Source organism: Galeopterus variegatus, unplaced genomic scaffold (genome assembly GCF_000696425.1).
Source record: "Galeopterus variegatus unplaced genomic scaffold, G_variegatus-3.0.2 Scaffold990, whole genome shotgun sequence".
NCBI lineage: Eukaryota > Metazoa > Chordata > Mammalia > Dermoptera > Cynocephalidae > Galeopterus > Galeopterus variegatus.
The window spans coordinates 397,003-422,528 of NW_007727101.1; the positions used below are offsets into that span (position 1 = coordinate 397,003).

Consider the following 25,526-nt stretch of genomic DNA (forward strand, 5'->3'; position numbering starts at 1 on the left):
TTTTAAAAATGCCCTTATTAGTTAAAAATGCATATTAATGTATTCATGGATGTATTAGTCCGTTTTGGGTTGCTATAACAAAATATCTGAGACTGGGTGATTAATAAAGAAAATGAGGGGCCGGCCCATGGCTCACTCGGAAGAGTGCGGTGCTGATAAGGCCACAGGTTCGGATCCCATATAGGGATGGCCGGTTAGCTCACTGGGTGAGCGTGGTGCTGACAACACCAAGTCGAGGGTTAAGATCCCCTTACCAGTCATCTTTTACAAAAAAAAAAAAAAAGAAAATGAAATTTATCGCTTACAGTTTCTGAGGCTGGGAAGTCCAAGGTCCATCTGGAGGTGGCGACAGTGACTTAGAGGTCTCACATTGCAAGATGGTGGAAGGAGAGAGAGCAGAGAGAGAGAAAGACAGACTCTCCTCTCCTTTTAAAGCCCTCAGAACCACACCCCTCACCACCATTTTTAATCCATTCACTACTGCACGGTCCTACAATCCAATCACCTCTTCAAGGCTCCACCTTTCAATGACCATAATAGGATTCCCACCCTCTTAACACTCACAGTGGGGGCTAAGTTTCTAGTACATAAAACTTGGGGGACACAATTCAAGCTTTGAGGAGTTTGCAGGGGACACAATTCAATCCACTACATTGAGTATGATGTTAGCTTCGGGCTTGTCATGTATGGCTTTTAGTGTGTTGAGGTACATTCCTTCCATAGCTAATTTGCTATGAAAAGATGCTGAATTTTGTCAAATCCTTTTTCTGCATCTAATGAGATGATCATTTGACCTTTATTCTTCATTGTTATTGTGGCATATCATAATTATTGATTTGCATATGTTGCACCATCTTTGCATCCCAGGGATAAATCCCACTTTATCATGGTGTATGATCTTGTTAATGTGCTGTTGAACTTGATTTGCTAGTATTTTGTTAGGGATTTTTGCATCTGTGTTCATCAGAGATATTGGCCAGTAATTTTCTTTTGTAGTATACTTATCTGGCTTTGGCATCAGGGTAATGCTGAACTTATAAAATAAGTTTGAAAGTGTTCTCTTCCCTACAATTTTTTGGAAGAATTGGCATTGATTCTCCTTTAAATGCTTGGTAGAATTCGCCCATGAAACCACCTGGTCCTACGGTTTTCTTTGTTGGGAGGTTTTTGATTACTGCTTCAGTCTCTTTACTCATTATTGGTCTGTTCAAATTTTCTATTTCTTCATGATTTAGTCTTGGTAGGATGTATGTTTCTAATAATTTATCCATTTCTTCTAGATTTTCCAATTTGTTGATATATAGCTGTTCATAACAGTCTCTTTTGATCCCTTATATTTCTGTGTTATTAGTTGTAATGTCTCCTCTTTCTTTTATAGCCTTATTTGAGTCCTCTCTCTTTTTTAACACACCCAACAAAAGCAAAAATAATCAAGTGGGACTATGTCAAATTAAAAAGCTTTTACGGGCCGGCCCGGTGGCGCACTGCTACAGTGCGCCGCTTGGGAGCGTGGCGGCGCTCCNCTGGGTGCTGCTGTTCAATGAAGTAACTACGGCTAACCATGCGGTACTGATGCCTAAAACTCACTGAGAGTAGATCTTCAGTGTTCTCACCACACACACATAAAAGTGTTAACTACATGGATGTGTTGATTCACTTGACTGTGGTAACCATTTCACAACATATATCAAAACATCACATTGTACAACTTAAATATATACAATCTTTATTCATCAATTATACCTGAGTGAAGATAGAGAAAGAGAAGAATGGACAGGAGTTTGCCAGGTGGACAAATGGGGGAGGGTGATTACAAGAAGAGGGAACAGCATACGGAGAGGTGCAGAAGAGCAAAGCCGTGCGAGGCATGACATGAGCAGAGGCGGGACACCTGCGTGCGGATGCCAGGCTGACTAGCAGAGCTGAAGACACTCAAAAATCATCTAGATCAAACCCGCCCCATCCGTGGAAATGGGACCTCAGAGAAGTTGGGAAACCTTGTCCGAGGTCAGACAGCTAGTGGGAGGCTGGGCTGGAGCCAGAGCCCAGGCCACTCACCTGCTATGCCACACTGCACCGGTTCTTCTTTCCTTCTTTTTAAATACAAAATCTTGGATTGGAGCAGAAATCATCTCAAAGCTCTGCTAGACAGGCTGTCACAAAATCCAAGTGCAGATCTTATTTATTTGTGGGGTTTCATTCAGAACCCATTTAATCTTACTTTGGACATAGTTCTGACAAGTTCAGTTATGTGGGATCCCAGCCCACAGTAGATGAAAGGCAGTTTTTAGAGGAGAAATGAAGAACTTTTAGGGCAGGCACATTGGCAATAATGAAATGTGACAGACATAGCCTGGGCTGGGAGGAAATAGGAAATCTTATGAAAAGAGGTATTAGAATAAAAAAAATACATAGTCATCATGGAAATGCAAAATGGATTTTATACTATAATCTAGTGATTCATCCTTTTCCTGTATCAACCAATTTGAAGAGAAAAATATTCTAAATACTTTCAAAGAGGACAGCTTTATTTTACCATCTGGTATCCCTGAATAATAACTCATAATTTTAATGGACACTAGGATAGCATGACCTTGTTTAGACAGTGAAAAGCATAGATCTGAATTGACATGATTACCACTGGTGATGCTATTTTCTTTTTTTTTTTAAAAGATGACCGGTAAGGGGATCTTAACCCTTGACTTGGTGTTGTCAGCACCACGCTCACCCAGTGAGCTAACCAGCCATCCCTATATGGGATCCGAACCCATGGCCTTGGTGTTATCAGCACTGCACTCTCCCGAGTGAGCCACGGGCCCAGCCCAAGGAAATGCAAATCAAAACCACAATGAGATACCACTTCACACACACTAGGGCGAGTATAATTAAAAAGTCAGATGATAAGGGCCAGCCCATGGCTCACCTGGGAGAGCATGGTGCTGACAACACCAAGTCAAAGGTTAAGATCTCCTTACCAGTCATCTTTAAAAAAAATAAAATAAAAAAGTCAGATGATAACAAGTGCTGGTAAGGATGTGGAGAAACTGGAACCCTCATACAGTGCTGGTGGAAATATTTTAACTGGTTCTACCACTTTAGAAACAGTATGATAGTTTCTCGAAAGTTTACACAAAGTTACCATATGACCCAGCTACTCCACTTCTAGGTTTATACACAAGACAAACGACAACATATGTTTGTACAAAACCTTGTACATTAGTGTTCACAGCAGCATTAATCATAACAGCCTAGAAGTGGGATCAACTCAAATGTCCTCCAGCTGAAAATGGATCAACAAAAAGTGTAATCTGTAGCATGCAATATTATTCAGCAATAGAAAGGAATGAAGTACTGAGACATGCTACAACGTGAATGAACCTTGAGAACATTATATTCTATGAAAGAAGCCAGTCACCAAGGACCGTATATGATTCCATTTATATGAAATGTACAGAACAGGCAACTCTACGGAGACGGAAAGTAGACTGTGTTTGCTTGGGGCCAAGAGGAGATGCAGGGTTCCTTTTTGAGGTGGTGAAAATGTTCTGGAATGAGACACTGGTGATGGACACATGACTCTGTGAATATACTAAAAACCCACAGAACACTTTAAATGGGTGAATTGTATGGTGTGTGACATATCTCAGTAAAGCTGCAGTGGTCTGGGTTGTCTAGTGTGGGACAAACAGCATCACACTCCAATCATGAGTCAGCTGTCCTGTGCTGACAATCACAGTGACTGCCTCATCAGGATGATTAAATGAATTTCAGCAGAAAGTGGGCTATATATGTTTTGGAAGATTTCTATCGAAAATGACTAAAAGGAAAATTGGTTCCAGGGCTTAAGGCAGTGAGGTTCAGGGTCTCGGTTAAAGGCGGCCCTGGAGGATGGCCCAGGCAGGCAGGATGGTGCTTCCTGGCCTCCGCCAGCAGCCCACAGTCCTAACACTTGTGAAGTCAAGTTTTTTTTTTTTTAAAGGATGACAGGTAAGGGGATCTCAACCCTTGACTTGGTGTTGTTAGCACCACGCTCAGCCAGTGAGCAAACCGGCCATCCCTATATAGGATCCGAACCCGGGGCCTTGGCGTTATCAGCACCGCACTCTCCCGAGTGAGCCACGGGCCGGCCTGTGAAGTCAAGTTTTTACCTTTCACAAATGACACACGCTCTTTAGCTTAGACTAATTATCTAAGGAAAAAGTTCATTGAAAAACTCAAAATTTGTGTATAAATACTTTGGAAACCAAATTAATAAAGGGGTTTTAAAATTGTAGGGCATTTAAAATGGATAAAAACTTTGGGGCTTGATATTTAAAATTCTTACATTTTGTGCTTGAAAAAATGAACTATTAAAAGTAATCCTTATATTTTGTTTATAAAGGACATGATTTGAGAGAAACTTTTAAGCTTTGCAACTATGTTCTTCTCTCAGATAACCCATTGTATGAGCCTTTAATCATTACTGTAAATAAAAAACTAAATGGGACAGAACTGATACTATATTTTTCCTCTGAACATTAGTTTTTGAAGTACCAGAGATATCTTTTTGTTTTGGTGGGGACGGGGATCCAAACATGAAGTACCAGAGATGTCTTGATGTTCTTTGTAAGAATTCTAACTGGTTGACCGCAACTCACAGATTTCACAAAGAACATAGATGGGAATTTGCCCAATTACTATCATTTTAATGCTCCCATTAATGTGCAAATAATGTCAATGTTATGATTCCTTATGTTTTGTTTTCTCTTTTACATCCCGAAATATTTTATACAGTCAGAACAGAAACCCCTTACCCACGGTAATGCAGACATTTTGTTCATCTGCTTTGAATTCCTGTACACATAGTCCTATTATGGTCATGCCTAGATCTCAGCTACACGTTTCCACCTTGTCCTGTCCCCATGTTTAACCCTTTCAGTTGTCATAGCCTATGTCCCTAGAGAGATCGTGAACTGGGCACAGAAAAATTAGGTGATTGGCCTTCTCAAGGTCACACACAGTCTGAAATCCACAACCTTTGATTCCTTGCCCAGCAAAATGGAATAGCAGAAATAGCATGGGATTGAGAATCAAACTCAGTCATGTTCAAAGCCTGACTTTGAGGGTCGCCCCGTGGCTCATTTGGGAGAGTGTGGTGCTGATAACACCAAGGCTACGGATTCAGATCCCTATATATGGATGGCTGGTTAGCTCACTTGGGAAAGTGTGGTACTGACAACACCAAGTCAAGGGTTAAGATCCCCTACTGGTCATCTTTGAGAAAAAAAAAATCTGGTTAGCTCACTTGGGAAAGTGTGGTGCTGACAACACCAAGTCAAGGGTTAAGATCCCCTACTGGTCATCTTTGAGAAAAAAAAAAATGCGTGACTTTGCTGTTTGCTAGGGAAACAACTTGTCCATAGGATAAAATCCAAACAACCTCCCCAAGCTTTTGTTTTCATCTGCAAAATGGAAATTATACCACGTCCTCTTCAGAGCAGTTCTAAGAACTAGAAGTAAAACAAGCAGCATTGTGCCTGGCACAGAATAGGGATTCAATAAACAGAGATTTTTTAAGTTCTACCTTTTAATGAGCATCTATGAGGGTCCTTCAAAGTTTGTGGAAAAACAGAATTAAAAGATAATATAAATCTTTCCATGAAAGAAGTACCCCTGGATTATATGCCAGGAATCATTCCAAGTACTGAGGACATAGCCAAATATTACAGCATCTCTGTCACTATGCTGGTTAAGCAATTACAAGTAAAATCTATTATAAGCCAATTATATGTGTATCCATTTGCAAGTTTTTGTTCTCTACAGCCCTGACGTTCTTTTGTTGTCTCTATTGCTAGGGCATTCTCTGACACATACTGATTTTTTGGTGCCCCAAACCAACTCTAGAGCCAGGGCTGGCCAGGGACAGCCCAAATTCTGGCTACTGGGACCTTCGTTGGGTGAGAATGGGAGAGAAGATATATTCTGAAGAGATTCAGGTGAGAGACACAGGTGCCAGTCCTCAAGGAATTCTCAGTCTATTAATAACATTAATAATCAAGATCATTTGTAGCACTTACTCCTGCCAGGTGCTGAGCAAGGCACTGTACAATTATTTCATTTAATTCTCACAACCTTTTGTTTAAAGTACAGTGATTGTTATAATTCATTTTCAACACAGTTTGCCGCATCTTTTAATATGAGTCTCAATAGCTATTGAACTGAATTCTTCCAAAAGATAATTCTTTTGCACAGTTTAAGCATTCAGTAAGGCACAAGCCTGAATAATTTTGTCAAGTACTCTTGCTCTTGAATTTAAGGATTCTAATGCCAAAGGTAACCGATTTTTTTTTTAATTAAAGAATTGAACTGAGTTTCCTTCATACTCAGTTCCCAGTTATCAAAAAAGTTATGAAACTCCCCCACTTACAGGATCAGTAGACAAAAGACCAAATACCTTGGACAGCATTTCTCAATCACCCAACTGATTGGGACAACATGAAAATCAGGTTTCTGGTTCCCTTTGAAGGACTATAATTATCTTTGCACAGAAAACTGGATCACCTCTCAACACCTTTAGTCACCGGGTAACACTTTAGCACGGCATTCAAGATTTCTTGCAACTTGGCCCACCTAGGTTTTTGCCCTAGGGATTCACACATTCTTCCAGGCTCCCAACCAGCCACTCAGGGTCCTATCCACTGCTGGAACCACCCACTTTGGCCTTTTTCACCTCTGCGGTTTCGTTAATACTGTGCCTCCTACTTGGAGCCCCTCCTCCCCCGCTTCTGCTCCTCACAAACCCACCTTCTCCCAGCCCAGACACCACTGCTGCCTCCACTGGGCCCTTCCCAGTTGCCCTGTCCAGATGGCTTCCTCCTCTTTGCTCCCGCACAGCTTCTGCCTCTACTGCATCATGTATCTCGTTCTACCAAGTTCCTTTTACCTCCACAGCCCAGTCTCATATAGATAGAGTGGCTCTCAAAGGCTGCTGCAGAAGAGCTGAACTAAACAGGCAGCCCAGCTGCTGTGATCACACCTCTGCACCTGCCCTTCCTCCTCAATCCTCCAGGCCTCTTGACCACCAAGCCAAGATTTCCAAGGCTAGAAGAAGGCTCAAGAGTTGCTCCAAACTTGGTCCAGAGCCATGGTCTAGCATAATCAGGCCTTAGGAACACTATCAATTCTTTTTTCACCTCTCCTCAATGGACATATTTTCTTTTTAAAAAGTTTAGATGTATTTAATTTAAAAAGTACACAATACATTCTCTTCAAAGGGATTCATATTTTACAGGAGCCAAACACGAAAGTCCTGCTTCACCACCATTCCTCCCTCTCCCCTTCCCAAAATAACTGGGATAGTTTAATGTGAAGTTTCTATACATCTACATGCATATATTTACACAAATAAAAATATTTTCAACATGAATGGCAGACTACATTATTCACAACTGGCTTTTTTTCATTTAATGTGCTGATTTAAACAGCAGGCCAAACATTTTTCTGCAATGCTTCCTGGCTATTTCTTTTTCTGTGAACATCTATTTTTCTGCTGAGCTGTCTTCTTACTGACTTGCATTCTTCCACTCAGTTATGGACAGCCATCTTGTCACATTTGCTTCACAGATCTATTTTCCATTGCATTAATTTACTAGTTCCTAATTAATTTGGTGCAACCCATTTAACCAAAGCTTCAGTTTCCTTTCCTAGATAACGAAGATGATACCTCCTGCATAAGACTGGGGGGAGAATTAATTGATGTAACTGCATGGTGCCAAGTACTCAATAAATGTTAGCTGCTCTTTACTGTGTAGACTTGGGGTTACAAGTTGGCTAGCTAGGTGTTTAGTTTGGACAAAAGAATTTAAAAATAATATACTTGAATCCTTTAGGAGAGGCATGCATTTTCCAGTTGGACACACCCTCCCCTGCCTTCCCAATCTATTTTCTACACCACAGCTTCTCAGGTGTATATAACTATCCTCCCATTCTCCAAAGTTTTTAATGGATGAAAATAAAACAGCCTTTTTCAAATTATATATCACCCATTATCAGGGCTGCTCCATGCGCCCGTTATGCATGGCAGAACTCTAGGATGTGTTGTTCACAGTGTAACTTACTTATGAATCCCTTTGAGACTGGGCAATGAACCTGCACATACTGTACATGGCAGTCTGCCCCATATTTCAAGAAGCTTCATGGCATTCTCATGGCAACTTTTAAAGCTTTCACAAGAGACATCCCTTGCTTTCACAACACCCACTAGCAGAATCAAGTTGGGTGATGTGATATTGCTAATTTATAGATGGGGTAAGTGGCACAGAGCTAGTAAGCCACAAGTGGGGCCCAAATCTCTTGACATTCAGACTGGGGTGGTAAAGGACCAAGTCATCAGGTCCCTGCTTGGTACTCTGTCAAAGACAAGTTTAGAGCTTCTGGATTTCCAGAGGCCTCCCAGAGATCATGAGGGAAAAGTTCTAATGGAAATTACTACTTCTATAACAAAACCACAGATAGGATTAGGCTGGATAATAAATAACTCTTTATGTATGGGCCGGCCCGGTGGCGCACTGGATAGTGCGCAAAGAACTAAAAGATGGTCTTATCCACCAGTTTAAAGGAACTTTAGGAAAATACCTATATGAAATGATGTCTATAAAATTCAGGGAGATTATGACAGCTACCCAGCTGTCAGTTACAAGATATTGACTAAATACACACACACACATTTTCTCAAAACAAACTAGTGGAAAGTTCTCATATTGACAGACTTGGCACTGGAAACTGAGTATGTAAAAATAAAGAGCAAAACAAATCTGAGTCTGACCACCAAGTTAATATCTGAGGTCTTTATTTCGATTTGTATGTACAGTAAAAGTGCTGCTGAGAATCGGCAGCAACCAGACAGAACATAAATTTAATTCTCTCTCAACAATTAGCAGCTTAAGATCTATCAACTACAGTGTTAACGTTCACACGTTCACAAGTGTCATTTCTTTACTTTTCAATTCGTGCAAGTGAGTTTTTATTCTTACACACTTTGATAAAACACACAGTCTAGTAGTCAGTCCCTACTGAGGGTATCACCTAGCATACACAACACACAGACAGAAATGTTAACTCTCAGAGTCACATTCAAATTCCCAGGTTTCATTTGGTAGAGGAGGTGTGGGAACCATAATTCTGTGTGTTGGTTGATTATAACAATGTTTGGTTTTATTTTGGATGCATATTTTCCAAAGCTGGAAGGCAGCTCCTCATTGGACTCACTTGGAACTCAGCACTCAACTGACTGTACCTCAAAGGAATATGAAATCAGAAGCAAAACCAAATGCACTGAAGACCACACGAAAATATACTTATTATTAGGAAATCACTGGCAAGGAAGGCTGGATCCCAGTGTTTTTCTTGGCATCAGATTTTTACTCCAGTTGGAATAGGGGAGAGAGAAAATCCGTTAGTGAAATATAGTTTACTTTTTTTGCAGCTGGCCCATGTGGGGATCTGCATCCTAAGTATAAAGTTTAACCTACTTTCATTTCTTATGAATCCAGTGGAGTAGAAAGCCTTCCTTGCTAGGATGCATCGAGTATACCAAAGAATCAAAATTGGAGCCGACGCAAGTGCCCTTCAATTATCATCAACAATGTAAAATGATGGTCATTATACCACCTGAACAGAGTCATCCAGGCCAACACAGCCAGCCTCACTCAGCCAGGCAAGGCACCATCATGAACAAGTAACACAGGAATGCTTCATTTCAAAGGGAATGCACAGTCTTTTTTTTTTTTTTTTTTTAAAGAGCAGAAGCATTAAAGTGAGGCTAAGTTTCCACCCAGAACAACTGTTAAACCATTAGCGAGCAAGGTTACAGAAGAGCTTTGAACAGACAAGAGAACCCAAGAACAGCCACAATGCAAAGAAACTCAAAGGCAACAGGGATAGGCAGCAAAAAGTACAGGAAGGTGTGAAAACAGATCCAAGGTTACAAATAGCGTTAAATGCAGACAACTGTTGGGCCTGATGAATAACCAAAGAGCTAGAAAGCCATTACTGTGCCTGATCTGGACTGAAGGTCCTTCCTAAGACAGTCTGAGAGAGGAAGATGCAAAGTCAGCATGGACCTTGTTTGGCTGGAGTTCAGGGGGCTTTCCAGAGATGAAAACTTTCCCTTGAAGGAGACTGTCCCAAGGCAACTGGGAACAACTTCCATTCATCTACCACAGTGACTTCCAGTGCCCCCAAAATTTAGTAGCCTCCATGCAATTTAGGGAACTCAAAAATCCTACTTTAGAAAAACTGGTGGGTTGTGGCTAGAGCATCTTTTCAACAACTTTGTGGGGTTATCTTCTCTATTCTGAGCAATAAAGCCAAAGGAGAAACTGTGTTAGTTTGACAAGGTCATAGTGTCCTTTGGCATTGTTACCTAAAGTCACAATTTTTTTTTTTTTTTAAAGATGACCGGTAGGGGGATCTTACCCTTGGCTTGGTGTTGTCAGCACCATGCTCAGCCAGTGAGCGAACCAGTCATCCCTATATAGGATCCGAACCTGTGGCCTTGGTGTTATCAGCACCACACTCTCCCGAGTGAGCCACGGGCCAGACCTCACTACAATATTTTTTATGCAAAGTTAATATTAAAAGTATATAGGCTTGTGGACAATTTGTTTCTGGCATGAACATGAATTGTTTCTAATTATTTTCTTAAAAGAAAAATCACTCCTGTGGTCCTTGCTCTGGGTGTGAATTTTGAGGAGGCAACAGAGCTAACTGGTGTACTGCAATAGTCTGGGTGAAGACTGGGGTACCTGAGTTAAAATGTCAAAGTGATTATGGAAACAACACACTGACTCTGAAAAGGCCAGCTTGCCAAAGCAAAAGGAGGCTGAGCTGTCACGTAAACCATCTTTTCAGACAGACTGGGCAATGCTAATCTAGTTCCAAAAGAATTTCCTGGTATGGGGAAAATAGGCAAAGCATGCTTTGCTACTCTTTTTAGGGCATATTAAATGCCCCCACTCACCACTTAGATCCACAGAATGAGGCAAAGAGGGAACAGCATTTGTGACCCAAAACTACGAATAATATGAAAAGATTAACCAAGCTTTCTAGATAAGCTCTAAAAGTTCACGTTCCACCAGGATGATGGAACTGGCTATAAGATGGGGAAGAAGGCTCACACCATTTTTCTAAACTGTCTATAAAAGTCCACTGAGCCTAGTTAGGTTAATAAGTCATCTAGATTAATAAGAAGCTGGCAATATTGTACACCCAAAACTTGGGCCCTTCTAACCTGACATTTCCTCTTCTGTTCTGTAGGAGAATCATTTTCAATTGATTCTCTTAGGCAGACAGAATAAAGCTTTGAAATTAAGGATGCTGGGGCCAAAATGCAGACAGAAGACTCCACATCACTTTGGTTTCAGTAATTACGGGGTATTAAAAAATAAATTAAGGAAACAAGGCATTATTTATGACTCTCATAACATAGTATCAATTTTTTCTAAAGACGACCCCAGCCCAAGGTCACTGGGTGAACATTTTCTTGGGGTAAAAAAAAGTCCTTCTCCTCCCACGCTGGTTTGTGGAAATAGCCTCCCCCTCTCCCTGCATACCCCTTTCCTCTCCAACCAAGCCAAGCCTGAAAGCAGTGGTGTGGGGGTGGCAGGACACCAGAAAGAAGCAGCAGCCAGAGAATGGAGTTTAAGCTGTATTTCAAAACAAGGGCGGCAGAGGGCAGCATTTACAGCAAGTCTTTCTTAAACTGTTTCAAGACAAGAGGGAGCAGCACACTTAAATATCCACACATTTCTTCATTTAAAAACATCACTTCTTTATTTCAAAGGAAAGATAAAAGACCCTCCCAACCCTTTCCAGAAAAACCCATAATAATAATAATAATAATAATAATAACAATAATAAAAAATCCTATTAGAAACCATAAGGAAGCACTGAGAGTTTGAGTATTACATTCTTCAAGTATGCTGTTCAGATTTTTTATTAAGTTGGTAACTATACACAAAAAAAAAAAAAACCTTAAAAGTGCGGCCAAGGGACTTTGCTTAAAATCACATATGTAGAGGGCTATGTCAAAATACTGTAATAGAACTATGCAGTGATCCTGTGGGGCACGATGCTCTCACTTCTGTATCCTAGCAAGGTTAAGGGACCAGGCTCAAAAGTGACCGTACTTCCAGGGTTAGTGTGAGTGGCGAGCTTGGGTGAGAAAGCCAGGGAGATCCATGTTCTTCCACAGACAAGGAAAATCCACCCTGAATCCAGAATTCAGACATGGAATGTGGTAGGATTTCACAGTAAAGTTAGTCTGGGATGGGAAGAGGTGGTGAGCCCAGACAAGGCAAGGTGTTAGGTATAATTGGTTTGCCCTAATCAGGTTTTTTTAATCTTTTTAGTGGGTTTTAGTGCAGTCCTTCAAGCCACAATTTAGAATGCCCTTCAGTGTGCTCCAGATTGTTGTTTCATGTTAAAGGACTGTTTAAGATTTGCATCCCGAGGAAAATCATGCTACATAAAAATGATCCAAGATTTTTGCCCAAAAAACTTCTTGGATAAAATCTAAAAAATACTATTGCAATTGCGTCTCTTGAAGAAAAAAACATTATCCTAAATGTAAACAGATTCACTCAACTCTTTTGTTGTTGTAGAAAACTTCAGAGTAGGTAAGTTGCTGTCTAACTCTCTGCTGCATGCACTCGCCAGAGGGGAGGGAGCACTGCCTTCTTGTGCCAGCATCATCTGGGGGATGAAAAGAACCGTTCCACATAGCTGAAGAGGGCATCCCAGTGCTTCCAGAGAAAGGCAACGAAAACCACAAGGAATAAAGTGCTGAACGTCCTGTTGCGAGTCTTCATAAGGGGGACCACGCAGTTGGCTACTGTGGAGACAAAGACCAAAAGAACAGCCATGACAGCCAGGAGAATGTTGATGAGTTTGCCCAGAAGGTTCCGAGCGGTGGCATTCTCCAGCCCTTCCAGCTGCACCACTTGCTGCTGCTGCTGCTGCAGCTCCATCTTGGAGATGCGGGTCTGGCACGCCTCCAGGGCCTCCTGTGGGCCAGAACAGCCATAGTTAAGCTTTCTTAGTACTTCTATACCTCACGAGTACTCTGAGTGGCTGACATGCCCCTTGGGCAAGCCAGATGCATCTTGAGCTATGCCAATGATTTTAAGTATGTTAGAGCTCTTTTGAGTGCAAAAGGCTAGATGTATAACTCACTATTCAAGTGACTATTATTTCCCTAAATTGCCCTCCATTGCATTCCTGTGGGATGGCTCACAGGAAGCAGTGGTCACACATTTATTTGGTCTAGAACATTTTAATGACAAGACCTCAAATATATGACTTATTTCTTTTTTTCATTTAAAAATGATTACTCTAAGTTGCACAGGACACACATACTTGTTCAACATAAAAATTTTCAAGGGCCGGCCTGTGGCTCACTTGGGACAGTGTGGTGCCGATAATACCAAGGCCACGGGTTCGGATCCCTATATAGGGATGGCCGGTTAGCTCACTTGGGAGAGTGTGGTGCTAACAACACCAAGTCAAGGGTTAAGATCCCCTTACCAGTCATCTTAAAAAAAAAAAAAAATTTCAAATAGGACACAGTGTCTCTCGACCTCTTCTTTAATTCCAGTCCCTGTCCCTGAGGTGACAGGTTGGCGTGTGTCCACCCTTTTACCTGTGTTTAAGTGATGCATGTATATGCCTAGGGAAATGTATGAAATTATCATCTTTATTTCCTATCCTAACATGAACAGTGTACTATCAGAACTGTTCCACAACTCACTTTTTTCACTCGGCAATGGGTCTTGATGATCTCTCCGTGTCAATACGTAGAGATCAATACAGTTTTTAGCTGCTACATAGCATTTTACAGTATGGTTAGGTCACAGTTTATTCAGTCAGTTCCCTCTTGGAGGTTTTTAGGTTGTTTCCAACTTGTCCACTATACCAATAATGCAGTGAATACCCTCTGAACATGTGCCCTTGTACATACTACCTGATATTTTCTAAATCAAGTCAATCCCCGACATCAGTGGAAAGGGATCTCTGACCCTGCTTTTTAAGAAGGGCACACTCCCCTTTCAGGTGATCTCGGTAAAGAGGACACTATGCTCGCACACTAGACCAAACACTAAACGTGATCTGCTCCCCTCAAAGCCATGATCTTCACCCATGAGTTTACAAGAATTTCACCATAACATTCAGGGGACAGAACCTATTTCCCTAGCTATGGTCATACATCCTCCAAAGTTCAGCAGTGGTTGGAGCTCTGGATTTTTGGTCTTGGTTTCAACGGGTCCTGGTTTCCTGGGATTTGAGGTAAGGCTTGGGCAATTTCAGGCTGAAGTCAGCTAGAGAATGAACAGAAAATGAATGCTGCCTGGTTCAGAATGATCTTGGGAATAAAAAGACTAAAATATAAACAGAATTCCAGGGCCTAGAGAAGATGGCAGTTGGTCAAATGATCTAGACATGCCCTTGATTCCTTGAGGTTGCTGTAATACAAGTTTCCTGGACCACTTCCCTTCTCTGAGATGAGCTTCTTTCAAGACATTTTCATATGAAACCACCAGAAGCTGTTCCTTAGAAACACCTCCCCATAGAAATAAGAAAAAATTAAATATTTGACTTCCCCATAGAATAAAATAGATGGACCACTAGTTTTAACATTATTGCCTCATGGGTTATTTTCACAAACTGCCTGGTAATGTGCCTGCATGAGATTTGAATTTGGAAGCTAGGACAAAAGCCTACTTCTCACAGCAGAAAAGACAGGCAAGATGGCTATAAGCCTTGTTAGAGCAGCATCTTGTAACCAACAGATGGAATGCATGTGGTTTTCTATATACTGATACTACTGTGACCTTAAGAAACATTTCCCAAGAACTCAAGCATGTGTACCACCCTCAGTAGTGTAGATTTTTGAGAAGCACACCTCAGTCATTTGAAGAGTAGGTGAACTACAGCTGCTGTAAGTGTTTCTTGTTGTTCTACTCTCTCATCTTTTTCCCCCTCCTTTCCTTCTTTCTTTCTAGCCCTCTGGACTTTAGCTTCTACACCCTATCCTTCATGCTAACCTGGATGTCTCGGGCCCGTTCATAGGACTGATAGGCGATTTTCTCTTCCATGCTGGCCAATTCCTGCTTCAAGTTCAAGATTTCATTCTGGTGGAGCTCCGTTAGGTCATTTAGTTGTTCTTCTAATCGTTCACATCTAAGAAGGGGGGAAAGGTTAGAATTTTATGCATTATTTGAACATTTCTCCTGGTATTATTTACATCTAATCCCCAAAACCCACTTTGCAAAGGAAGAAAATAAGAGCACAATGAAACTGAGTGGCCTGGGGTAACAGGGCATGCCAAGGGTACAGCTCTTAGTCCCTGGAAAGGACAGCTTGCCACAGGCCAAATCATACAGCAACATGGCTTTTCTGTAGTCTTCTCAACAAACAGTATTTACAGCAAGGCCAGAAGCCCTGGCTAGATTTGAGCAATACCCATAATACTGAGGTAGTCCTTATTCTGCTCTGAGCAGCATATGGGAGAGGCAAAAACTACAGTACAATTAAGCGGACCTCATCAGAAGATAAATAGCACATAATAGGAAACTGACTTTCTATCAGTCACCGGTAGCTTATTCCAACACTGGACAGTCCACTCACCTGGATGTTCATAATTCAGAGCCCTCAAATGCCAGAGCCAGAGGGGAGTGACCACCATCCCCACGACCACGCACAGTGTATGGGATGTTTCAGTCAACAAACATTTACCAAGAGCCTGCTGTGTGTCAGTCATGTTCAAAGTATTGGGAATACTGTGGTAAGCAAGACAAAGTGCCTGCCCTCAGGAGTTTACATTCTAAAGGCAGGGAAGGAGGGCAGAAAAACCAAGATGAATTCGGGTATAGATGAGTAATCAACAGGAGTAAATGGCAGAGTACCTAGAGGCTGGTGCAGCTGGAATGGTCAGGTAAGGCCTCTCCCTGTTCAACTCTCTTCAACAATGAGGGTTGAAACTTGAATGATACAAACAAAACCCTGTGAAGATGGAGATGGGGGGAGAACATCTTAAGCAGAAGGAAGAGCAGGCATAAAGTTCTCAAGATGGGAACTAGCCTGGCATGTCTGAGGGACAGCAAGTAGGCCAGTGTGGCTGTTGCTGAGTAAAAACAGGAAGAATAGAGGGAGATAAGTTTCCTTAGGAGTAGGTATCTCTAACACTTAAGAACCATCAACAGAAGGTTTATTCTATATGAAGATGGAACCTGGGCAGGGCACTGAAGGACTGGCAGGATTAGAACAGTTTTAAAGGATGAGATCAGAGATTCCTAGTGGAAAGAGAACATGGGTAAAGGACTAGAGGGAGAAATGTATAGAAGAACTAGAATAGTGGACCTGTGTTGGAGAAAAAAGGGAAATCTAGCCTTAAAAGGTAGGCAGAGGATCTGGGATTCTGGAATGGACAGTAAATGGGCCCAGGAAGACTACTGAGTAGGGGAGTCACATGATGAACATAGTGTTTTAGGAAAATGAGTTATCTGGTAATGGTAAAGAGGAATGACTGGGGTAGGTTGCTGTGGAGTCCCAGGAACCAACTAAAGAGCTAGGTAGGTAGAAGAAAGGTTGAAGACTACACATTAGAAAACACTAGAGGGCCAGCCCATGGCTCACTCGGGAGAGTGCGGTGCTGATAACACCAAGGCCACGGGTTCGGATCCTATATAGGGATGGCCGGTTAGCTCACTGGCTGAGCGTGGTGCTGATAACACCAAGCCAAGGGTTGAGATTCCCTTACCGGTCATCTTTAAAAAAAAAAGAAAAAAAGAAAACACTAGAAACAGATGGTAAAAGAAAGGGAAGAATAAACATGTCCGTAGCTTCTGGTAACTAGAATGGAAGCCTCTCTGTCAGACAGAGGGCAGCCGGGTGGGACTCATCCCAGAGGGGAATAAGCTATCACTTGGACAGCATACACAGGGGACTTCATATGAAAAAAATTAAAATGCCAGAACAAACTCACATATTTAAAACTAGCCTCCTTTCTTTCCTGTTGTTTTTAATCACATCAATAGTACACAAACTTTTAAGAAATTCAGAGAATTTCTGTTCAAGGTTCACAATGGACTGGTGATGAATATATATGAATCAGAGAGTACTTGCAAAAGTCCTCGGCACTTGTTCCCAACATTCTAGAACCTTATTATAAGCCAGTGTTCATCATATAAAGGTCACTAATGTGTCAAAGTTTCAAGAAGTCATTTTCAGACTGGATTTGGTTCACCCCTATTGCATCTAGAGGCTCTCCATCTTCACTCCTTCTAGTTTGCACCTACTTTGCACTTAGAAATGTTTTTATTATGCAGTTTATATAAGCTGATGTATCTGCTCAGTCCAGGTAATGGACTGCAACTGACAGCAACACACTAGCATGGGTGACCCTATTCATCTGTAAAAAGGAACTCTACCTATTCCAAAGGGCAACTGTGAAGATTAGATTAGAAGACAGATGTCAAATGCCTTGCACAGAAGAGATATTCAATGAGATAGATATATCACAAATACACATTTGTTTTTTTTTTTCTCATTAATCCTCCCAGTTTTCCCGCAACAACCTCTACCAAGGTAGTCAAAAAAGATTACTTGTCGACTGCCATGTGCTCTCATGTGCTCTGTGGCTCCAATGTTCACTGATCCCTATTTTTTTCCTCTAAGCCTCCATTTCTTCATCTCTACATTCTCAATCTTATATATTTTGGAATTTCCTTTGTTTCCAGTATATTTATGGTGTTCTTCCTATGACATGAAATGGGTTTACTGGGCACGTACTCTGTACTTCTAAACCCTAGGTGCAACAAGCCTCTCTTACTTCTTAGTTCATCAGGAGAGTCAACACAAGCACACAGCACAACACACAAATGGTTCCTGCCATTTCCCTGGCTCGAGATGTCCAGCTAATTCAACTAGTTCCATTCACTGGACTGCTCCAAACTTTACATTGATAAGACTGTCCTACCACCTTCTGTTCATGGCATGTTTTTTTGTATGTGTGTGAGGGAAGGTGTCTTAAGTACGTTTTATCTGATCTTTCAAAATCTCCAGAAATAGTTGAGTAGAAACTGCTAATCCTCACTATGCCCTTATAGAAAATAAAGTCCTTCAGAGATTGAACAATTTACTCATAGTTATATAGGAAATTAACACGAAGATCTCCTCAAGCTGAAAATATCCCCAAATGAGAAAATATATCTTTTGTTCCCCAGAGATACTACTTTATTAGCAGGTAGTTAAAAAGCAAAGTAGTGGTTGGGTAAGTAGAATGAGTTCCACTTCCCAAGCAGATGAAACAGACAAACAGGTTAAAAGATTTGCCAAGGTGATACAGAGCTGCACAACTCAAGGGTGAAGCGAAACCCACAATTGGTCCAGTTGAAAAAGAATAATATTAATAAAGTTACATTTTCTTTAAAAAAAAAAGTGAATGTGAAATAAATAAATAAATAAATAAATAAAAGTATGCTCAGAGAAGTGTCTCTTCTCTGTCCTCTACCTTCCACCCAGCTGCCACCCATTGCCTCTAGGCAATCTCAATAGTTTCTGCTTTATCTTTCCTATGTTTCTTTTTGTAACGATAAGCAAATACATGTATGTTTTCTTTTATCATCTTGTTTCTTTTTTTTTTTTTTTACAGCAGCACTTTTTTTTCTTTTTTTCAAAAAGATGACCGGTAAGGGGATCTTAACCCTTGGCTTGGTGTTGTCAGCACCACGCTCAGCCAGTGAGCAAACCGGCCATCCCTATATAGGATCCGAACCCGTGGCCTTGGTGTTATCAGCACCGCACTCTACCGAGTGAGCCACGGGCCGGCCTATTTGTTTCCCTTTTCAAGTCATAAGAATTACTTGGAGAATGACGACTTTCTGAAAAAATAGAAAAGTTGCAGCTGTTACTGTGTAGTTGAAGTCCTATTATACTCATACGAACAGTTGTGTTTGGGTTACCACAGTAAGCACCTCCAATCTGCAGGAAACATCAGGGAGGAAACCGAGAAAGCCATAAAACTTGAGGCTTTTGTAAAATCGGATGAACAAAGAAGTTGGCAAAATGCCCTTGGGGTCTGGAATGCAGATCTTCTGGGATGCCCTCAATATATTGAAAGAACTTCACAGGCATGTGATTATTAAAACACTTTCCCCTAATTTGTTCAGTCAGGCCCTGGAAGTTTGTTTCTCAATTCTTTTTACAACCTCACAACCCACAATATGAAAGCACAAATTTAATGATACTTGGTACTAACATTTTTTTAATGCCATCAGCCCTCAGTGTGACTTATATAACCTACATGTGAAAATTTGGCCTGAAAACAGGCTAACACAGAAAGCCCAGTAAAAATGACATGGTGTTTTTTTTGGGTGGAGGAGTGCGTGTCGAGGAGGAATTTAGGGTTCAATCTAATCCACTTAATTATAAACATCAAAACACTAGCATCAATAATAACAAGAATAAGGGCCGGCCCGTGGCTCACTCGGGAGAGTGCAGTGCTGATAACACCAAGGCCCTGGGTTCGGATCCCATATAGGGAGGGCCGGTTAGCTCATTGGGTGAGCATGGTGCTGACAACACCAAGTCAAGGGTACCAAGTCAAGGGTTAAGATTTAATGCCATCAGCCCTCAGTGTGACTTATATAACCTACATGTGAAAATTTGGCCTGAAAACAGGCTAACACAGAAAGCCCAGTAAAAATGACATGGTGTTTTTTTTGGGTGGAGGAGTGCGTGTCGAGGAGGAATTTAGGGTTCAATCTAATCCACTTAATTATAAACATCAAAACACTAGCATCAATAATAACAAGAATAAGGGCCGGCCCGTGGCTCACTCGGGAGAGTGCAGTGCTGATAACACCAAGGCCCTGGGTTCGGATCCCATATAGGGAGGGCCGGTTAGCTCATTGGGTGAGCATGGTGCTGACAACACCAAGTCAAGGGTTAAGATCCCCTTACCGGTCATCTTTAAAAAATAAATAAATAAAATAATTAATAATAATAATAATAACAAGAATAATGATAACTACCCCCCATGTCTGTTTATGTCTCCAAGGAATGCAGATTTATGAAGATATTTTCTACATTCATCCTCATCTCCTTCCTCCTTAGGAGGTAGTTCAATTTTATAATTCAGAAATATGAAGCCCAGAAATATGTAGTGATTCCCTGCTTAGTGAAGTGTACTAAGGATCTGAACTACCTGGTTCATGCCTCCTGTTTTTAGATTTGTTCTACTTATTTTTTTTAACTTTTTTTTTGTATTTTTAATAAAATGCAAAATATGAACAAAAGGAAGAAACACCTATATTCTAACTCCTACTGACTTTCCATTAGTAACACTGTTATCTCTGTTGCTTACTTTACTAGCTAGTGTTTACTTCCTATCTAAATTCTAAAGTGGAAAAACCAGGTACCTAGGAAATTCACAGAAAAAACGCTTCCATCTTCTCATTAAATAATAACACCAAACAAAAGAGTAGGGAGAAAAAAGGGAAGATAAATTGTGTACAGACTTTCATCTGTGATTTTTTTTTAAACCAAGAACTCCCCTCTAAGGGATGTTTCCCCTTTACAGGATGCTAACTAGAGCTCTCTGGACACGAAGAGTGGGGTGGGTTCTTGACCTTACAAGTATGTGATTTTGGCTAGCACATGCTTTTCATGCAACTCCATCTGAAATACATCTGGAACAGCATGAGGTTAATGATCTCGTTTTGAGGATTTTTACTCAATGGTCCTTCCTAAATCGTTACAACCCAAAAGGAAGTTAGACACCTAAATATGGCTTGAGTTTAACTATTAGCAAACAGAAAGCCTTAACACTGTAAGATTTTTTTTTTAAAAGGTTATACCAGATTTTGTCAGGTAAAATTCATCCCCCACTGGTAGTGAAACCTCCTCTATCCACAAAGTATCAAACACATCCAGATTTTGTTGTAAGTGAACAATTCATAAGAATACTGATCTTAGAAAAGTGTTTCAGGGGCCGGCCTGTGGCTCACTCGGGAGAGTGCGGTGCTGATAACACCAAGGCCACGGGTTCGGATCCCATATAGGGATGGCCGGTTGCTCACTGGGTGAGCGTGGTGCTGACAACACCAAGTCAAGGGTTAAGATCCCCTTACCGGTCATCTTTAAAAAAAAAAAAAAGAAAGAAAAGTGTTTTAGTCACTGGATTAGTCAACACAGTTACCTTCCTAGATAAGAGATAAGCCAGAGGCCCTTTTGAGTCAAATTCCTAATGAATGAGAAACTGCGTAAGTGCATAGGCTACAAATGCTGCAATCTGAAAGCATTACTCTTTGGGTGTGGCTCAAAAGTTTGACTCCATCTCTGACAGCCACTGGTGCTTCCTTAGTTGGGCAATAGGTCACTAGGGCAGGATGGCTAAAGAAACTTGTAGATCAGGTATTGAGAGAAACAGGAAGAACTAGGTCCCAGGTCTGACACCCATACGCAACTAAAGGAGCAGACTACTCTACTATTTCCCAAATGCATACCAAAGACCTGAGGTAGCTCCTGCCAGTGTTTTACCGGAATGGAGAGACATAGCTGGGGTAGGGAATATGACATGTGGTGGGAGTTTGAATAGATTCCTGGTTGAATTGGGAAGTGGATTTTTTTCTCCTTACCTTTTGTTAACTCATCTGTGTTGAAGCCTGCAAACAGGGTAGGAATCACTGAACTAGCCTTTAGTTGAAAAGGCTTTGATGGGGCCGGCCCGTGGCTCACTCGGGAGAGTGCGGTGCTGATAACACCAAGGCCACAGGTTCGGATCCCATATAGGGATGGCCGGTTGGCTCACTGGCTGAGCATGGTGCTGACAACACCAAGTCAAGGGTTAAGATCCCCTTACCGGTCATCTTTAAAAAAAAAAAAAAAAAAATGAAAAGGCTTTGAAAAAGCACATCAGTCCCCCCAAAATTTCAAGGGTAGGCAGTGTATTATCTTAAAGACGAGAAACAGCAGACACCTAAAGATGACAGGGAGTAAAGAAAACCTAGAGGGGCTTTCTGGGCAATTAGGAGTCTTGGTAATGCCATCTTTCTAACATCCTGGCACAACCCAGACCTTTGTATTCCCCTAGAAAAAGTGGGGAGGAAGGGAAGAGTTACCAAACTCCTACTCTAAGCCAAGTATCATACTAGGTGCTTCCATATATGCCATCACATTAAATAATCTCAACAACCCTGCACAATAAATATCATTACCATATTTTTATAGAGGGAAAAACTGAAGCTCAGATGAGTTATGTAATCTACTCGAAGCCACATAGCTTAAGTGGTGCCAGGACTGGCAAGCAAATTCAAGCTTGTCCAACCCCAATGAATTAATGGGGATTAATTAATTTCTCCACCCTCCCTTCCTCCCCTACTCTTTAGTGGCTAAATTGGGAAGAGCTCTTCTGTAAATCTTTTTTGTGGAAGGTCTTACCCTTCATAAGAGCATTTCTTAATTGGGATTTTCTCTCATAAATAAAGGGCTGATTTCATCCAGTATTCGCAGTTTCTATTTCAAACATATCCTCCAAATCTAGCTTATATATATTCTGGAGACTCTGAGGTCAATTTTCAGCTTTCAGGTCTAACACCTGGAATAAAAGGACTAAAATAGCCACATCTGAACGTATCTCTGGTCTTATGTTCGGTTACAGTAAAATAAGTAAAACTATATTTAAACAACCATTTGCTTAGTTAGAACTCCAACAGCCTGTGCCTAATTGGGTTAGACTAGTTACTAACCATTCTACTGCATGTGATGATTGCCTCCTTCTGTATTTTTGCTCTTATGACTCAGTGCAATTTAAAATATCCCTGGGCTTAATACAAACATTCTCAGAAGCTGATTTCCAAAGGACAGTAATCCCCTTAAAATAGAAGCTTTCAAAATGGCATTAATGTGCATCAACACCAGGATGGTTTTTCACCTGCCCTACATGACACTGCTTTATACAAGTAGTAGCTGAGTAGGATTCCAGGCCAGGTCCCTTGAGGGAAAAACTACAAAAGGAACCAGTAAAACTCTCAATTAACGTTTTCCTAGCTTTTTCTTATTTTCAATGCATTTTGCCACAGCTGAACTTTCTCCCTTGGTAGCCCATCAATATATTACACCCACTATGGGAACGGGACTAGTATTCAGTTTTTAGCACCCAATTAAATATATGTGAAACCATTTTACTGTGTGACCTGGCAAAAGTCACTTTATCTTTCTGGGCTTTAGTGTACTCATCTGTAAATAAGATTAAACTATATATCTGTAGTAGATTGAATTATGTCCTCCCAAAACTCCCTGAAGCTTGATTTGTGTCTCTCAAGTTTTATGTATTAGAAACTTAGCCCCAGGGCCGGCCCGTGGCTCACTTGGGAGAGTGTGGTGCTGATAACACCAAGGCCACGGGTTTGGTGTTTCTCTTCTTTTAAAACCCTCAGAACCATGCCTGACCACCATTTTTAATCCATTCACTACTGCACAGTCCTACAATCCAGTCACCTCTTCAAGGCTCCATCTTTCAATCACGATAATAGGATTTCCCACCCTCTTAAGAGTCAGTGGGGCTAAGTTTCTTTTTTTTTTAAAAGATGACTAGTAAGGGGATCTTAACCCTTGACTTGATGTTGTCAGCACCACGCTCCCCCAAATGAGCAAACCAGACATCCCTATATAGGGATCCGAACCCGTGGCCTTGGTGTTATCGGCACCACACTCTCCCAAGTGAGCCATGGACCAGCCCTACTAAAAAAAAACTTCCCGGTAAGGGGATCTTAACCCTTGACTTGGTGTTGTCAGCACCACGCTCAGCCAGTGAGCTAACCAGCCATCCCTATATAGGATCCGAACCCGGGGCCTTAGTGTTATCAGCACCGCACTCTCCTGAGTGAGCCACGGGCTGGCCCTAAAAAAAATTTCTAAACCTTATCGCCTACCTCCCCCCAATATATATCTCATTTTTATCTGAGAGCCCAATACAAAGCTCAAAGACTAAACATCTAGTTACTAGTCAAAGATTGAGGTGGAGGAGTTCAGATCCAAACTCTGCTACAGTGGCTTCCTGTATTAAGTGCTCGTGGGTGCTGAAGGAATACTGTGTCAGTCATGGCACAATTATATGGGTGAAGAGAGAGAGACTATATTCAACAGGCTTCAGAATGCTTCTGATTATTTCAGAGTTAAGCAGATGGTCTTTGGCAGCTGTTTTGACCCGGCGCTACTCACTGGAAGCACATTAAGTGAGTGACGTTATTGAGAAGGGACTCTGGAAAGGGGAAATAATGACTGGGGTGGGGTTTCCTTACGTACGTTTCACCTATTACCTACACTGTTGTACTAGCTTGGGAAACTTTCCAGAGCTTAATATTCACAGAATTTTATCAAAATACATTAAAAACAGAGACTCAACTTTTAGTAAACACACACTTCGACATGAGAAAGGCCCAATACCCATTGCCAATGCAGTTCATGCTTCTTAGAGCTAGACCAGTCTTTCAACCATACAGATTTCAGGGTTGAGCTTGAAAAAAGCCTGTCCTGGTATGAAAAGAACACTGGATTTGAAGTCAGATGAAACTGGGTTTGAATCCTGGCTTTACTACTTACTAAGTGAGCTTTGGCGAAATTTAAAACCCCACTGGGCCTCAATTTCCTCATCTGTAAAATGGGGAAAATATATTACACCTGCAGGGCTAAAATGTATATAAAGTATCTAGCATTATGCATATCATAGGAATTTAGTAAATGCTTTTAGAAGTAGTGTATCATCATCACCTTCAAATAACAAGCAGCAACACTGTGCATGGCCTCCCTCTTGTCAACTCAGATATTAGTAAAATAAAGCACAGAAAAAAAAAAATGCAACTAGAGCAGCCATGCACATATTAACTTGTTCTTGGTCACAGAAGAATCCATGAGGTCCTTTCTTATTCTACTTCCTCCTAGACAAAAGCAAAGCCTACAACAGAGTAGAAACAGAATTAGTAAAGAAGGGCTGCTATAAGCAGCTCACTAACAGTGTTGAAGAGATATGGATTCTCTCTTCCTCTCTTTTTTTTTTTTTGAGGCTGGTGAGTTTGGAGATCTGAGTCCTTGACCTTGATGTTTGTTACAAGGCTGTGCTCTAACCAACTGAGCTAACTGCGAGCCCAGTTGAAGAGATATGGAAAGGAGAAAAAACAAACTATAGAAAAAGCAGACAAATGAATTTTATCATCAGCACCGCACTCTCCCGAGTGAGCCACGGACCGGCCCAGACAAATGAATTTTAAAAAGCCTAGGACCATTTACTGTAGAAGCATGTAAATTTATAGTCTCACTAACCTGAAAGTACCACTCTAAGCTAGAACACTCTCATTCTAAGCTATTTCCATTAAATTAAATTTGTTACTTTTGGGCCAGCCCGTGGCTCACTCGGGAGAGTGCGGTGCTGATTGTTGGGGGCCTGAAGCTTCACACCCCTTCTTGTGAGACCGCTCCTCCTTGACAATCTG

The 25,526-nt window shown here is 41.3% G+C and overlaps 1 protein-coding gene across 1 annotated transcript in view; it reads right to left on the reverse strand.

The window, feature by feature from the left end:
- Positions 1-11,788: 11,788 nt before the first annotated feature.
- Positions 11,789-25,526, reverse strand: part of TMCC1 (transmembrane and coiled-coil domain family 1) — a 27,794-nt gene continuing 14,056 nt past the window's right edge. The window contains exons 4-5 of the mRNA XM_008574051.1: positions 15,081-15,216; positions 11,789-13,043 (exon numbers count right to left, since the gene is read on the reverse strand). Coding sequence (XP_008572273.1) covers positions 12,729-13,043; positions 15,081-15,216 — 451 coding nt within the window. The 3' untranslated portion in view covers positions 11,789-12,728. The remainder of the gene's footprint in view (positions 13,044-15,080; positions 15,217-25,526) is intronic.